This window comes from Esox lucius, chromosome 25 (assembly GCF_011004845.1).
Source record: "Esox lucius isolate fEsoLuc1 chromosome 25, fEsoLuc1.pri, whole genome shotgun sequence".
Taxonomy (NCBI): domain Eukaryota; kingdom Metazoa; phylum Chordata; class Actinopteri; order Esociformes; family Esocidae; genus Esox; species Esox lucius.
The window spans coordinates 19,582,935-19,597,638 of record NC_047593.1 but is presented as its reverse complement, the minus strand read 5'-3'; the positions used below and the strand labels follow the sequence as shown (position 1 = coordinate 19,597,638).

At 51.6% G+C, this 14,704-nt stretch overlaps 1 protein-coding gene across 11 annotated transcripts in view; it reads left to right on the top strand.

Moving 5' to 3' along the window:
* kdm4c (lysine (K)-specific demethylase 4C) overlaps window positions 1-14,704 on the top strand; it is a 19,750-nt gene extending 5,046 nt beyond the window's left edge. Inside the window, exons 6-22 of one of the 11 annotated variants that reach the window (XM_013140589.4) lie at window positions 1,445-1,494; window positions 1,595-1,698; window positions 1,783-1,920; window positions 2,027-2,217; window positions 2,493-2,713; window positions 2,936-5,262; window positions 5,446-5,560; window positions 5,957-6,138; window positions 6,393-6,603; window positions 7,761-7,837; window positions 8,198-8,253; window positions 8,416-8,524; window positions 10,233-10,445; window positions 10,902-11,069; window positions 12,081-12,200; window positions 13,277-13,369; window positions 13,511-14,704. In XM_013140589.4, the coding sequence (XP_012996043.3) occupies window positions 1,445-1,494; window positions 1,595-1,698; window positions 1,783-1,920; window positions 2,027-2,217; window positions 2,493-2,713; window positions 2,936-5,262; window positions 5,446-5,560; window positions 5,957-6,138; window positions 6,393-6,603; window positions 7,761-7,837; window positions 8,198-8,253; window positions 8,416-8,524; window positions 10,233-10,445; window positions 10,902-11,069; window positions 12,081-12,200; window positions 13,277-13,369; window positions 13,511-13,687 (4,552 nt within the window). In that variant the 3' untranslated portion in view covers window positions 13,688-14,704. Of the gene's footprint in view, window positions 1-1,444; window positions 1,495-1,594; window positions 1,699-1,782; window positions 1,921-2,026; window positions 2,218-2,492; window positions 2,714-2,935; window positions 5,263-5,445; window positions 5,561-5,956; window positions 6,139-6,392; window positions 6,604-7,760; window positions 7,838-8,197; window positions 8,254-8,415; window positions 8,525-10,232; window positions 10,492-10,895; window positions 11,115-12,041; window positions 12,201-13,276; window positions 13,370-13,510 lie in introns of those variants that run through there. The other 10 variants (XM_013140587.4, XM_013140588.4, XM_013140586.4 and 7 more) reach the window with 10 other exon arrangements.

The window sequence follows — 14,704 nt, the reverse complement described above, 5'->3', positions numbered from 1 at the left end:
AACTGTTGCTGGGTTATCCAGGACTCAGACTCCAACTGATTTGTGACTTGACCACTGGCGAGCCGGGCCTTGACCACTGGCGAGCCGGGCCTTGACCACTGGCGAGCCGGGCCTTGACCACTGGCGAGCCGGGCCTTGACCACTGGCGAGCCGGGCCTTGACCACTGGCGAGCCGGGCCTTGACCAATGGCGAGCCGGGCCTTGACATCATGTAATGATAAGCGAAATCAAGCTGCTGTTTCCAATGGATGGGAGGTAGTGAAGCTACTGAAGCTGTTGATATATTTAACGTGCTCTTTTGAAAAAGGTGGGGCTTTAGAAGTTCTCTCAAAATGGGCAGGAATCTTCAAAGGGAAGCGCTGGTTCCACCCTGGTCATCCGGGAATCAGGCTGTGACTCGACTCGAGCACAAGGGCTTTGGACTCTGACTCGTTGCTCAGTCATCGGACTCGTCACTGTACTTCAGGACTGAGTGTTTGGTGAGAGATATGGAGGGGTGCTGGAGGGTGGAGTATAGGAATGTTTTCACAAAGGATGGATGTTTTCAGGCAGGTTGTGTCCTTTATTCCTCCATTACATTTCTCTTCCTCCCTCGCTCCATCTGTCTCTCGCTCATCTCTTATTTGCTCCCTCAATCCACCTATCCCTCTAACTCGCTCTTCTCCTCTTCTCACTCCATTTTTTATTTTTTATTTCCCAGGAGGTTTGCTCTTTGCTGCAGTCTGCCAAACACACACGCACACATATACACAGAGTTATCAGCATTCCCCAGAACAATACGAAAAAGCACTTCACTTACACCTTCCCCTCCAGGGGCTGCTATCCCTATCCCCCTTCAGTAATCTGGAAAGTGTGTACACACACACACACACACACACACACACACACACACACACACACACACACACACACGCACACGCACTCAAACTAGACTGACAGGTATATGTAGGTCATAGACTATGGAGTAGTGAGAAAGTGTTGGCATGTGGGAGAAACGGAATGCAGAGGCCCCTCCTGGTTGTTCCACAGACTGTGATATCAGGACCATCTGAGAATTCAGAATGCCCCGCAAGATTGACGAGACTGGGCCCAGATCAACTGGGCCTGGGCCCCAACACCGACCACCAGGGGGCAGTGTTTATGCTGAAGTTCAGAGCATCTGAACAGTATTTTGTAATAATTAACTCTGGTCTGGTAGGGTGATTTGTGTCATAAATAAGAGAAGACCAATCTGAAGTAAGTTAGTATTACACTTATCAACCTAGGGAGGTACACAGTGCCCTTGTACCTGTCACTTTGTCACTACCTACCTGATGCTATTTTCCAGAAACAATTTAACTTTCATGTAAATGTGCTTTGAAAAAAAGTTGTACATTAAGTCTTGTGTCTGTGTTTGGTTGTGTCGTCATGGTGTCGGAACCTCACAAATGGCTGTGTCCTGCAGGTATGCCGTTCCGCCTGAGCACGGGAAGAGGCTGGAGCGACTGGCCACAGGTAACGGTCAGGGTCAAGGGTTACCATGCTAACGTGCTACGCTGGACGCTGCATCTTAATCAGTGTGTGAATCCACGTCTCCTTGTGTGTGTGGCTTCAGGTTTTTTCCCAAACAGCTTTAAAGGTTGCGAAGCTTTTCTCCGTCACAAGATGACCCTCATCTCACCCTCCATCCTCAAGAAGTACAGCATCCCCTTCGACAAGGTGGGAAGGCTCAATGTTTTCCGACAAACTCGCCAAGAGCACGTAACTCCGAATGAACCCCTTATCCCTCGTCCCCCCCCCCAGACCACTCAGGAAGCAGGGGAGTTCATGATCACCTTTCCCTATGGTTACCACGCTGGCTTCAACCACGGCTTCAACTGCGCCGAGTCGACCAACTTCGCCAGCGTTCGCTGGATCGATTATGGCAAGGTGGCCACTCAGGTAATTACGGCGCTCCTCCGTTCTAACATCATGAAATGCTGTGCATGAAGATCATTGGCGAAACACAAGAAAACATCGGCATCGATAACCCCCCCCCCCCCCCTAGTGTTCCTGCAGTAAGGACATGGTGAAGATCAGCATGGACCCCTTCGTGAAGCGCTTCCAGCCCGACCGCTACGCCGTGTGGAAGCTGGGGAAGGACCCCTGTCCTCTGGACCACACCCGGGCCACCCCCGCCACCACGCCAGAGCTGCAGAGCTGGCTGCAACGGAGACGCACCAAACCCCCCGGGAAGAGGTAGGGGTGGGGGGGGGCGGGGGGGCAAAACACATGCCCCTTAACTTGGTTAAACTACCACATGTACACCTAATGGGGATCATCCACTGAACAATTGGCTTCGTGGTTGTCGTGAAGGGAACCGTCATGCATTTGCCACGGGCGTTAATGTAAATAATGACCATCATGCATCAGTCCTATTCACGACATCACGTGTATGAGAATAGTTATGCTGTTATTGAGGTGTTTTTATTCATTTTCTAATTTCTGTCCTCCATTTCCCCCCCTCATGGCAGCGCACTGCCCCACCCCCGGACACGCTCCAAACGCCTCAGGACTAGCGAGGAGCCTGTGCCCCTGGCAGGGGGCTCCATTCTGGGTGGAAGGAGAGGGCTCGGTGGCCCCCTCGGGCCCAAGGTCCGGAGAGGCTGCAGGCCCAGGGAAGAGGAGGAAGAGGAGGAAGAGCAGGCCGTGGAGGAGGGAGCGGATCAGACCGAGAATCCACTCCAGCTCCCTGGTAAGTGTGACTTGTCTAAACCGCTGCCTCCTGTAGACATGCAGCCTGGGTCAGAATCCGACCCTCCGATCCTTCTGAAAACCCGCTGGGGTATCTTTTTCCGTGGTCTGGATCAAGCTGAGATCCCCAGAATAGATCTTCAGTAAGCGACAGAATCTGTTGAACCGTGCAGCGTAGTGGATGTTCCCGACGAGGCCCCTCTGATCTGTCTCCGTCCCACAGGCCCCTGCAGGCAGATGTGTGTGGTGAAGGTCAACCGGGTGGAGGTGGAACCTCCACGCCCGTCTCTCATCCCCTACTCCGCCACGCAGCTGACCCCGAAACTCTCTCCGCCCTCCCCTTCCCCAATGGACACAATCAACCTGGGGGCCTCGCCCCGCCCACTTCCCACTGTCCCCACTAATACCTCATCGGAGACCGAGTTCATTGATGGGGCGCGTCAGAGGGCAGACCATACAGACGCCTGTTCAGAAACGCCAGAACCCCTCGGAGGACCCAGTATGACACCACTGGTGCCCTCATCTCAGGGTGATTCTGTGGTCCAGCCTCTTCCATGCCTCTCACGGACTGGGTCAACTCCCCCCGAAACGTTGCCCCCGACAGGGGCTCAGGGTTGTACAGACTTGGCCTGTGGTTCTGGGGTTTTTTCATCGGGTTCCTCTAAAACGGTGGAGGAGAAATCCCCGGTTTTGACACGTATTCCAGCCCCCAGCATCAGGTATGAACTGGACACGTGTCTCGGTGCTGAGGAAGAGCCATCCGGCTCGACCACCACAACCACTATAGCACGCTGCAACCAAACCTGTGCCGAAACGGGAGCACATGCACTTTTTAATGTGGACGTTAACACTAATGCTGACCCTGAGGTCAAAGGTTGCGCCAACTACAATTCTGTCCCATCCGAGTTGTTCGGGTGTTTTGGGCAAAGCTGCCACCCTGCCAGAGAGTCTTCCTCCCTCCCCACGCCAACCCGTGTCCCGGCTGAAAGCTCCTCCCCTCCTCTCCTCCAGAGAAACATGCCCCTCCTCACCCCCGAAGTATCTGGAGAGGTGAGCTTCTGCCCCCCACTTCCGCCCGTCCTCACCCAGGAAATGCCCTCGCTAACCCTCGCCGTTGGCGGAGGTCATGCGGAGGTCAAAGGTCAGACACCCCCGTCCTCGAGCGCCCGACACAGTGGCTCTCCGGTGTCAGTGGACTTACGGGACTTGTCGGAGGGCCACCCTGTCGCCCCGGTGCTTGAACGTGAGACACTCACCGCCCACTCGCCGGAAACCGGTCCGGTGACACACACAGGTGGGGCGGAGTCGGTGGAGGAGGAGGAGGAGTTTCAGCCGTCACATTACAGCAGCTGGTGTTTTGGTTCTGCTCCAGAAGAACACTTCAGACCAGCACTGGAGCCGCAGTTTGCGCCTAACGAGGCTAATGGAACTCTCAAAGCTCAGCCCAAAATGGCCGCTGCCCCCTCTGTAGAAAAACCACCGCTCCAAACTGTGTCGGAAGCAGCGCCGACCACAGGGAACCAGAGTGGTCTGCCTTCGGCTCTGCCCCCTGCTGGGATTGATAACCAAGTGGTCAGTGAGGAGACCCTGCTGCCAACAGCGCTGCACAGACCCTCAAACCCAACAGCTGCTGTAGCGTCAGACTCCATCTCAGAGGACGCGTCAGCCTCAAGAGACACGGCACTCCGCCCTGAGTGTTTAGATCCGGCCGGCACGGGTTCGGGTTCTGACCACAATAGACAGATCCAGCTGGGTGTTCTGAACTGCCACACAACACCAGGAATACCACACCCGAACACCACGGACGAGCCACAGCACCCATCCCCCGCCGATGTTCGCACTTCCCAAAGCCTGGATTCCATTCGTCATTCCCAACACATGGATGCCATTTTCAGTTCTCGGAACATGGATCCGATTTGTAGTTCCCAAAGCCTTTATCTTGAACCCAAACCTTTCTCTGATGGCATCTGGAAGAACCTCAACTCCCAGAGTCCCGCAGTGCTCATCGAGAGCCTCCACCACCCCGAGCTCCCTGCCGATTTCACCCACGATGCACTGCCCTACACCATGTGGACTGAGCCACAGTGCAAAGAGGTCACAGACCTCGACCACGACACGGAGACGGACGACCAGGACCCAGAAAGACACCGGGACGGCCCGCTCACGTGGGCCCAGTTGGAGTCCACGTCCCTGGGGTCGGCCGGCATCGGAGAACCCCTGGGTCTCTGCGGGGACTTTGAGCTCCAGAGAGGGGAGGTGGAGGCAGCGGAATCCCTGGCCCTCTGCAGGGTGCTGGGGATGGAGAGGGAGGGCGAGGGGGGTCTTGGACCAGACCCCCCTGGATCACCCTTGGAGCAGGAGAGGGGGGTGAGAGGGGAGGAGATGGGGGATTCAGATGAAGGGGGGCAGAGCAGCACGAGAGAGGAGAGTAGTAGTGACTCGTCGGAAGAGGAAGAGGAGGAGGAGGAGGAGGAGGAGGAAGAGGAGGAGGATGATCTGAGTGACTTTGAGTGTGGAGACTCTGGGCTGGAACCTGGAGAGGTTTGCACTGTGAGTATGACTGCTGACACAATGGAAACACTTATTCAAATATATAGTAATATAGGAGGGGACATTATACATGATGCTCCTTAGTTTTCTCCCAAATGGCTCCAGGTGACCTAATGGCAAGAGCCTGGTGGATGCACACCTTTAAACTTTGACCCCTAACCTCTGAGCCCTGTTCTCTCCCAGTTCCCAGCTGCCCCCCTGGTAAAGAGAACTAGTAAGAGCTGGCGCCACCCTTTGAGGAAGCCCACCGCCCGAGCTGTACCCACTGCTGTGAAACAACAGACGGCCAGTGATGATGGTATGTACACACACACACCAATTCTACCCCACAGCCAGAGACACTAGAATAGAGGTGGGCCCAGAGACGTATGCTCCATGGATGCTACCTAGCGTGTTTTCAAGGACGCTAGGTAGTCGTGTTTTCAAGGACGCTAGGTAGTCGTGGTTTTCAAGGACGCTAGGTAGTCGTGGTTTTCAAGGACGCTAGGTAGTCGTGGTTTTCAAGGACGCTAGGTAGTCGTGGTTTTCAACGACGCTAGATTTTTAGGAAATGAGTCCCAGTATTATCCCCACTGCAAAGTTGATGGGCTGGAAGACACTGCGTTCACCTAAATAAGCCCATGTTCCTTTAACTAGCCTTTAGAATGCACACTGTGTCCAACGCTGTCGCACGGTCTGTTCATTTATTACCCAGAACTACCGGAGGTGTCCGTGGTGGATGGGGAGGAGCAGGAGGCGGAGCCGTGGGCTAAGCCACTCCTCTTCCTATGGCAGAACAGAAGGTTTTACTTCACGGCGGAGAAAGAGTATAACGCCAACGCGGCAACAATACCACCGCACTGTGCCATCTGTACGCTGTTCATGCCGTACTACCAGGTAGACCACACCGCACCACAACACAACACAACACACACACACACCACACCGGACGCACACGCACACGGAAGGAGCTTGACAGTTTTGGCAGCCCGCCCACACAACGACAAGTCACTACTGCTGTCGTCCCGGAAATCAACAGCCTGTCTACTATCGCTCAGACACAGTCTCTCTTCTCTCCCCCTTTCACGCTCCCTTTTCTCCCCCTCTTCTTTTCCTCCCTTCTTCCCCACTCACTCGTCCCGTCTCCCTAGTCCGAGGACCGAAGTGACGACCTCCACCCTGTCCCTCCCTCCTTGCCCGCCGCCAGGACACCGCTGAGGAGGACCAAGCCCCAGCTCCCCGAGATCTGTTTCAGCTACCGGGAGGAGACGAGTCCCCCGACCCCCACTAACGTCCTGCTCCAGGAAGACGGGACCAGTGCCCTGCTGTCCTGTCAGGCCTGCTGCGTGCAGGTCCATGCTAGTGAGTACCTGTCAGGCCTGCTGCCTCCAGGTCCATGCTAGTGAGTACCTGTCAGGCCTGCTGCGTGCAGGTCCATGCTAGTGAGTACCTGTCAGGCCTGCTGCGTGCAGGTCCATGCTAGTGAGTACCTGTCAGGCCTGCTGCGTGCAGTTCCATGCTAGTGAGTACCTGTCAGGCCTGCTGCCTCCAGGTCCATGCTAGTGAGTACCTGTCAGGCCTGCTGCCTCCAGGTCCATGCTAGTGAGTACCTGTCAGGCCTGCTGCCTGCAGGTCCATGCTAGTGAGTACCTGTCAGGCCTGCTGCCTGCAGGTCCATGCTAGTGAGTAGCTGTCAGGCCTGCTGCCTGCAGGTCCATGCTAGTGAGTACCTGTCAGGCCTGCTGCCTGCAGGTCCATGCTAGTGAGTACCTGTCAGGCCTGCTGCCTGCAGGTCCATGCTAGTGAGTACCTGTCAGGCCTGCTGCCTGCAGGTCCATGCTAGTGAGTACCTGTCAGGCCTGCTGCGTGCAGGTCCATGCTAGTGAGTACCTGTCAGGCCTGCTGCGTGCAGCTCCATGCTAGTGAGTACCTGCGTCACGTTCTGAACTCTGAAAGTGGTGAGGGAAGGTCACTGAGTGCAAGGCGTGAGTCTCTCTCTCTCCTCTTCACTCCATCTCTCCCCTCTGCTCCTACACTCTCTCTTTTGTTTGTCTTGGCATTTGAGGGTGCATCTTCCTGACATCCTGTACTCCCTCTGCCAATACCACATGTGCAGATTCACACTACACAACCCAACAGTAACACAACACAAGTGAGTTTTCACCAGACCTAGATTTATATTAGTAGTTTGTCCAGGTGGGAAAGAAGTTGTGTGTATGAAAACCGGCTCCTAGGGTCAGTAGTGAGGGTTGTTCAGTTTTAAAATAGACTGACTGACCTTGAGACAACAGGCTGCCAGTTGAAATCCACAGAGAGACGTTTTTATACTAGTTTGTGTTAAATGTTTCTAAACCCCTCCACCTGCACACCTTGGCAGTATGGGAACGGTTTTCTCATTTGTTTAATCGGAATCATGTAGATGCTGATGTGTGACTGTCGTGCACGCACACTTGTGGGGAAACTTTGTGTCCATTTAAGATCTTTGTTTTTATGCTTCTTCCTGTTTTTGTCATTACCAGGTTGCTATGGCGTTGCAGCTGATGATGTTGGCGAGGAGTGGTCATGTGATCGCTGTGTGGACGGAACCTTTACAGCTGTAAGGAGCCAATAAGTTATTTAGTTTTGTATGACGACACTGACACGGGGTGGCATCGCCGTGACGACACTGACACGGGGTGGCATCGCCGTGACGACACTGACACGGGGTGGCATCGCCGTGACGACACTGACACGGGGTGGCATCGCCGTGACGACACTGACACGGGGTGGCATCGCCGTGACGACACTGACACGGGGTGGCATCGCCGTGACGACACTGACACGGGGTTGCTTCGAAAAACTGACTTATGACTATAAGCTGTAACTTTTTGTCATGAAATCATAAAAGGTGGTTAAGTCTGTCCCCCTTTCTCTCCCCTCTCTCCCTTCTCTCCCCTCTCTCCCCCCTGCCTCTCAGGAGTGTTGTTTGTGCAACCTGAGAGGTGGAGCTCTGAAGAGAACCACAGATGACAGGTAAGGAACCGTTATTAATTGGCGCCATTAAACATCTACTCCGGGACGTCGTTTGAATTCATGCATTATTGACAGAGAGGAGGCGGGAGAGCAACGTGCCACCGCGGTTCTGACCCGACCCGCCCCGAGCAAACTCATTTACCCCGTGGGTTTGTTTTGTAGGTGGGCCCACGTCATGTGTGCTGTGGCTCTGCCGGAGGTCCGCTTCCTGGACGAAGTCCGGAGGAGTCCCATCGACATCAGCAGAATACCCCAGCAGAGATACAAACTGGTGAGAGCAGGCAGGAGTCTCACTAACAGAGGTGACGGGTTGATTGACACTTGCTGGTCTCTGGAGAACCGCGGTTTGTTCTCGGCGATGAGGACGGGGGGGGGGGCTTGAGAGGGCGCTGAAACACCTCCCTTCCTGTCGTTCGTTCATTCCTGTCGTTCACACGGACAGCCGTTCACATGTTGGTAGCTCTCATTGGACCCTCTGTGCCCCACACCACAACCCTATGTATTTATAATTTACTGACACACACACACTGATAAACCCGTTGTCCTGGTAGCATTCATTATTTAGTCTGTGAATGTTCTTAACGCGTGGCTTAACATAGGCGAGGCTGGGCAGATGGGTGGGGGGGGGTGGGTTGGTAGAGAGGGGCGCGGCAGGGGCTGAGGGGAGCAGAGGAGGGGAAAGAAGGCTGTCTAATCACATCCTTTTATGGGCCTTAATGACACTTTAGAAACTCCGAAAATGGAACTGTAATATATTGTCCATCCTGGTCTAATAACTGAGCCACCACAGTAAATCACAATATGAAGTTACTCCTGGAATGGAGGAAAACCTCAAATTGGCCATGTTCAGATGACTTCATGCAGTACACACATGCGCACATGCGCACCCACACACACACCCATTATGTTCACTTCCTGTGGTGTGGTCTTATCCCTCTCTGTCTCCACTCTGTCTTTTGCTATAAATCTCCTCTCACTCCTCATCCCCTCCCCTCTCACTCCTCATCCCCTCCCCTCTCACTCCTCATCCCCTCCCCTCTCACTCCTCATCCCCTCCCCTCTCACTCCTCATCCCCTCTCCTCTCACTCCTCATCCCCTCCCCTCTCACTCCTCATCCCCTCCCCTCTCACTCCTCACCCCCTCTCCTCTCACTCCTCACCTCCTCTCACTCCTCACCTCCTCTCACTCCTCACCCCCTCCCCTCTCACTCCTCATCCCCTCCCCTCTCACTCCTCATCCCCTCCCCTCTCACTCCTCATCCCCTCTCCTCTCACTCCTCATCCCCTCTTCTGTCTCTCTCTTCAACGTGCATTGCTCTTCTTTCTCCCTGTCCTTCTCTGCCCCTCCTCCTCCTCCTCTTCCCCCCATCTTTGTGTCTCTCATTCATATTTATTTATTCATAAAAGCACATCTTGTGTAGGAAGCTGGCATAGATGATCTATTTAAATAGCCTCCTGTGAGGTTTAGCACACACATACATTAGTAGATCACTTTATTAAATATTAATATCATAAGCATTAGGTTAGTAGATAATTATTAAATATAATAATCATTAACATGAGGCATGTGATGCCATAATCCCAGTTACTGAATTTAATAGGAGCTTATTTTTATAACTGTTTAAATCTTAAAGGTAGCTCCCTGCTGTGAAGAAACAAACCCTTCAAATGATCCTATACCATGGTAACATTCTCTGTGTGAGAAAAATATCAACCTAAAGATCCGCTTGCATCTAAGAAGTAGGAACTGTACGAACAAATCACGGTTTAGAAGCGTTTTGATTGGCTTTGGGATGAGTGGCCAGATGTCTGAGGTCACTTTCTGAGAATAGTCGTTTTTGAATTTGAACGGTGGGATCTGAGTGGAGCCAGAAAATAACGAAGGAATGTGACACCTTGAGCAGAGTGGGAGGAGTCAGAACTGACGTAGTTATGAGGGGGAACTGGTGTAGCTACTAACTGTCTGTCTCTCTGTGTAGAAGTGTATCTACTGTCGTAAGCGGTGTGCGCGTCGTGGCCAGGGCGGGGCCTGTGCGCAGGGCGGGGCATGTATCCAGTGTTCGTGCGGCCGCTGTCCCACCTCCTTCCACGTCACCTGTGCCCACGCCGCTGGGGTCAGCATGGAGCCAGATGATTGGCCCTATGTGGTCTCAATCACCTGCCATAGGCACCAATCACGGAGCTCGTCTGCTGTGAGTACTCAGAGCGGCTCCGCGTTGGTCCTTCCCCCCACAGTAGGTAATACACACACACACACACACACACACACACACACACACACACACACACACACACACACACACACACACAAGTTTATATGGCTATCCTCATGGGGACCAGAAAATTGAAATTGCATGCTCTCTTGCCCTCAACTTAACCCTAAACTTAACCCTTACCCTAACCCTAATCTAAACCTAACCTTCAACAAACAACTCCTGGACCTTAAAGAAACCCCAATTCTAACTCTAAAATGAGCCGGAAATTGACTTTTGCCTCATGGGGACCAGAAAAACACACACACACTCTTATGTGCTTTATCTCTTTGTATCTTCCAGAAGTGTCATAGAAACAGACAGTCAGTCTTTCTTTGTCCTGTCCCATATAATTATGATTGTCGTCACTCCCCCCCAATCTCTGTCCAGAAGCAGCATACTGCCTGTCAGAAAGACATCGTCCTGGGTCAGACAGTCATTTCCAAACACAAAAACCTGAGGTATTACAGCTCCAAGGTCACGCAGGTGACCTCACAGACCTTCTATGAGGTCATGTTCGACGACGGGTCCTTCAGCAACGACACCTATCCTGAGGATATAGTGGTGAGATGCACACACAACACACACATCACTCACACACAACACACACATCACTCACAACACAACACACACATCACTCACAACACAACACTCATATGTTATGATATGTTCCACAGACCTGCCAACTTGTACATATTTTACATAGTAGTCTGAAAGATTGCGTTAAGCGATCGCTGTCCTTAGATGTTACAAAGCTTTGTGTCAGTGGGCCATTGGGTGGCAGAGTAATATTCTTGTTCGTAAAGGAAAAAACCCTAATTAGTTGCAGATTCTGCATTTTAACATTTTGACCCATGAGGTTTGCAGAAATCTCAACTCATGAGACTCTGGCAGAATGCTATTTGGTTTATATAAAACGTAAATGTTGTCCCATCATTGCCCACTATCCTAATAAATTGCTACTTGTAATGGAATTATTCAGCACTGTCAGAGAAGGATAGTGAACAGAACTAAGTTTCAATGCAATCCACCTTGAAAGCTGTTGTTCTGTTCCTGTACAAACCGTTAACCCTAATTAACCCCCCCCCCCAGGTTTTGCTGAAAATAACAATTGGTTCTTAATCAACTTGCCTTGTTAAATAATGGTAAAATAAAAAAGCTGCTCATGATGGTTCCTCCCGGAAAACGTTGAGGTCTCTGTGGGGTTGTTGAGATGCATATGAGGCATGCTGATCAGACTAGCGTGTTTAGCCGAACGGGTTGATATTATTGAATACAAGGTTTCAGGACCGGTTACAGACCCTTCACCTTCTGCCAGCGTCAAAATAACCTTGGAAGAAAAGTGTTTGCCGGTGATTTCTGTGTGTTTCCAGACGTCCGCATGGTGGTCAGGTCATTGTTACCGAGGCACCAACACATTCCTCAGGGTTGGCAGGTCCACACACACACACACACACACACACACTCTGATATGTAGTAAACATACAGGCTTACTCTTATACTCAAACACTGACTGTAACACACACACACACACAGGCACCAGGCGTGACGTCCTCTCCTGTTCTCTGGTCTCAGAGCAGGGACTGCGTCAGACTGGGTTCCCCGGAGGTGGGAGAGGCTGTACAGGTCAAGTGGCCAGATGGGTTGTTCTACGGGGCCAAGTACCTGGGCTCCAACACCTCCCACATGTACCAGGTGAACACACACACGTCCACCAGCTGGTAGAGTCGGGACGTCCACCAGCTGGTAGAGTCGGGACGTCCACCAGCTGGTAGAGTCGGGACGTCCACCAGCTGGTAGAGTCGGGACGTCCACCAGCTGGTAGAGTCGGGACGTCCACCAGCTGGTAGAGTCGGGACGTCCAGCACTGCTAGTTGACTGAACTCTCCGAACTTCAGACTTTCATTTTCTGACCTCAACGACTTTAACTGCTCTCTTGAGTTCCATGGGGGGGCGGGGGGAGACGGGGTGGGTGGGGGGGTTGGAGAGAGAGGATTGAGAGAGCAGAAGGAGGTAGAGAATGGGGAGAGAGAAGGAAAGAGGGGTAAAGTCGATGATAATGTACATTATTTAAACATGCTGAAATATTCACCAAGTTAAGATGGAGGAGTGGAAGGAGCGAGCGGTGGAGCATGTACCCCCTCCCCTCCCGCTTTCTGTCGCCACGGTGAGAAAGGCTGTTCGGTATGCTCAGCTGCCTCTGAAGCGTGGGCTGGGCCATGACGACAGGTGCTATGCGTAACCAACACTATATAAGTGCTATAAGAAGCTTTCTCATAACTTTCTGAGGGGCTCTTTTGGAGGGGGGGGGTATAGTTAGGTTTGCCTTAACTCCCTCTGACCCATGGGATGGGCCCTGACGCCAGCTGGGTACATGATGTTTGGGGGAGGTTTTAAAATGGGTAAATTGTTAAATATGCAGCAGACTTTCAGAAAAAAAGTATCACGTTATATAAATCTTGTTTTTCCATGTTACATTAAGTTATTCAGCTGGCAAGTCCTCTCCAGAGTGACCTGCTGTAGTGAGATCTTATATTGTCATGCTTTCATACAGGCCACATGTGGGAATCTTACCTATGATTCTGGAGTCTCGAGCTCCCCGCTCTCAGCCAATGAGCTTCCCAGGACTGGAAACACAGAAGTCATGACAGAAAATAAACACCCTATTCTTGTTTCTATTTATTTATTTTTTTATTCATTGTGTGTGTGTGTGTGTGTGTGTGTGTGTGTGTGTGTGTGTGTGCGCACGTGTGTGTGTGTTCTGGTTAAAGGTGGAGTTTGAGGATGGTTCCCAGGTGTTGGCCAAGCGAGAGGATGTCTACACACTTGACGAAGACCTTCCCAAAAAGGTGAAAGGAAGACTCGTAAGTACTGTACTCCAACATCTTCCATGTAGTCAACCAGTAGAATCCACCAGATTTCTAAATGACGTGGGTAATTCAAGCTTCCAAGCATTCATTTTATTGCTCCTCTTTCTTCTCCTTTTCCCCTCTCTTCTCCTCCAGTCAACTGCGTCCAGCATGCGTTTCCAGGACGCCTTCTTCACAACCCAGGGAGAGAGGAAGAGGCAGAGAACCCCAAACTCGCGTTTCCAGAAAGACTATGTGGCCCTGCCAGGCCACCGTACGGCATCTGCCACCGCCCGAGGCACATGGGAGCCCCGCAGCCCCAAAGGAAAATAACGGAGAGATGGGTGGAGGGAGGTGTGCCAGGGAGGTGTGCCAGGGAGGTGTGCCAGGGAGGTGTGCCAGGGAGGTGTGCCAGGGAGGCTAGAGAATGGGAGTGTGCGCCGCGATTGGAGGATCATTTTGATTGGACGATACTGTCCTGATGGAACTCAGCCCACCTTGGTTCTTGATGATGGCCGAAGCGCTTTTACATCAGTCAGGGAATAACAAATAAAATAAACTATATTTGTCACATGATCACCTTTTTTAAAAATCAATGACAAACACAAACGATTCTCTTTGTATATTACAAAAAACAAACTCCTGAGATTTTGTTTTCTAAAGAAGACTAGGGTGCAACAGCTGTTTGGAATCTATTGTATCGATCTGATAATTATTTTGAATATTAATGCACTTTTGCTCGTTGTGGTACCTTGATTCAGGTTGTCCCAAATGACACCCTATTCCCTATATAGTTACACTACTTTAAACCAGAGCCCTATGGAGAGGAGATGCCATATTCTCTGTATTCACCAAGTGAAAGTAGTGCATTAGACAGGGATAAGGATGCCATTTGGGACGGAGCCTGTCTTTCCTCTTCGCATGTTAGCTGTTGTCTGCTACTGCTTTTCCGCCGCCCAGTCTCAATACTCTAAAACGGCTTCCTCTCCTTCTCTTTTCCCCCTCGTCTCCTATTCTTCTTTATCCTTCATTTGTGCTGACTTGAAAGGACTGAAAGGGCGCAAGCAAACTCCCGGAAGGCACTTGCCATCGCTTTAATTTGTCCCGTCTTTCGAGATCTGTGCTGAATGAAAGGGAAGATGAAGAGAGGAAGCCCAGAGTTCATTGAGAGGCAGCATCTCAGTCCCCTTAACATGTGAAAGGTTTGCTACTGTCACCGTGTTGAATAAAAACACAATTGTTGAATTATTTAATTTAATATTTGTATTTATTTTTGGGGGCTTGCTTTAAAATAAGTATTGCTAACTGCTGTATGGACAAAAAATAAAACAATTTTTGCTTTTCTACCTG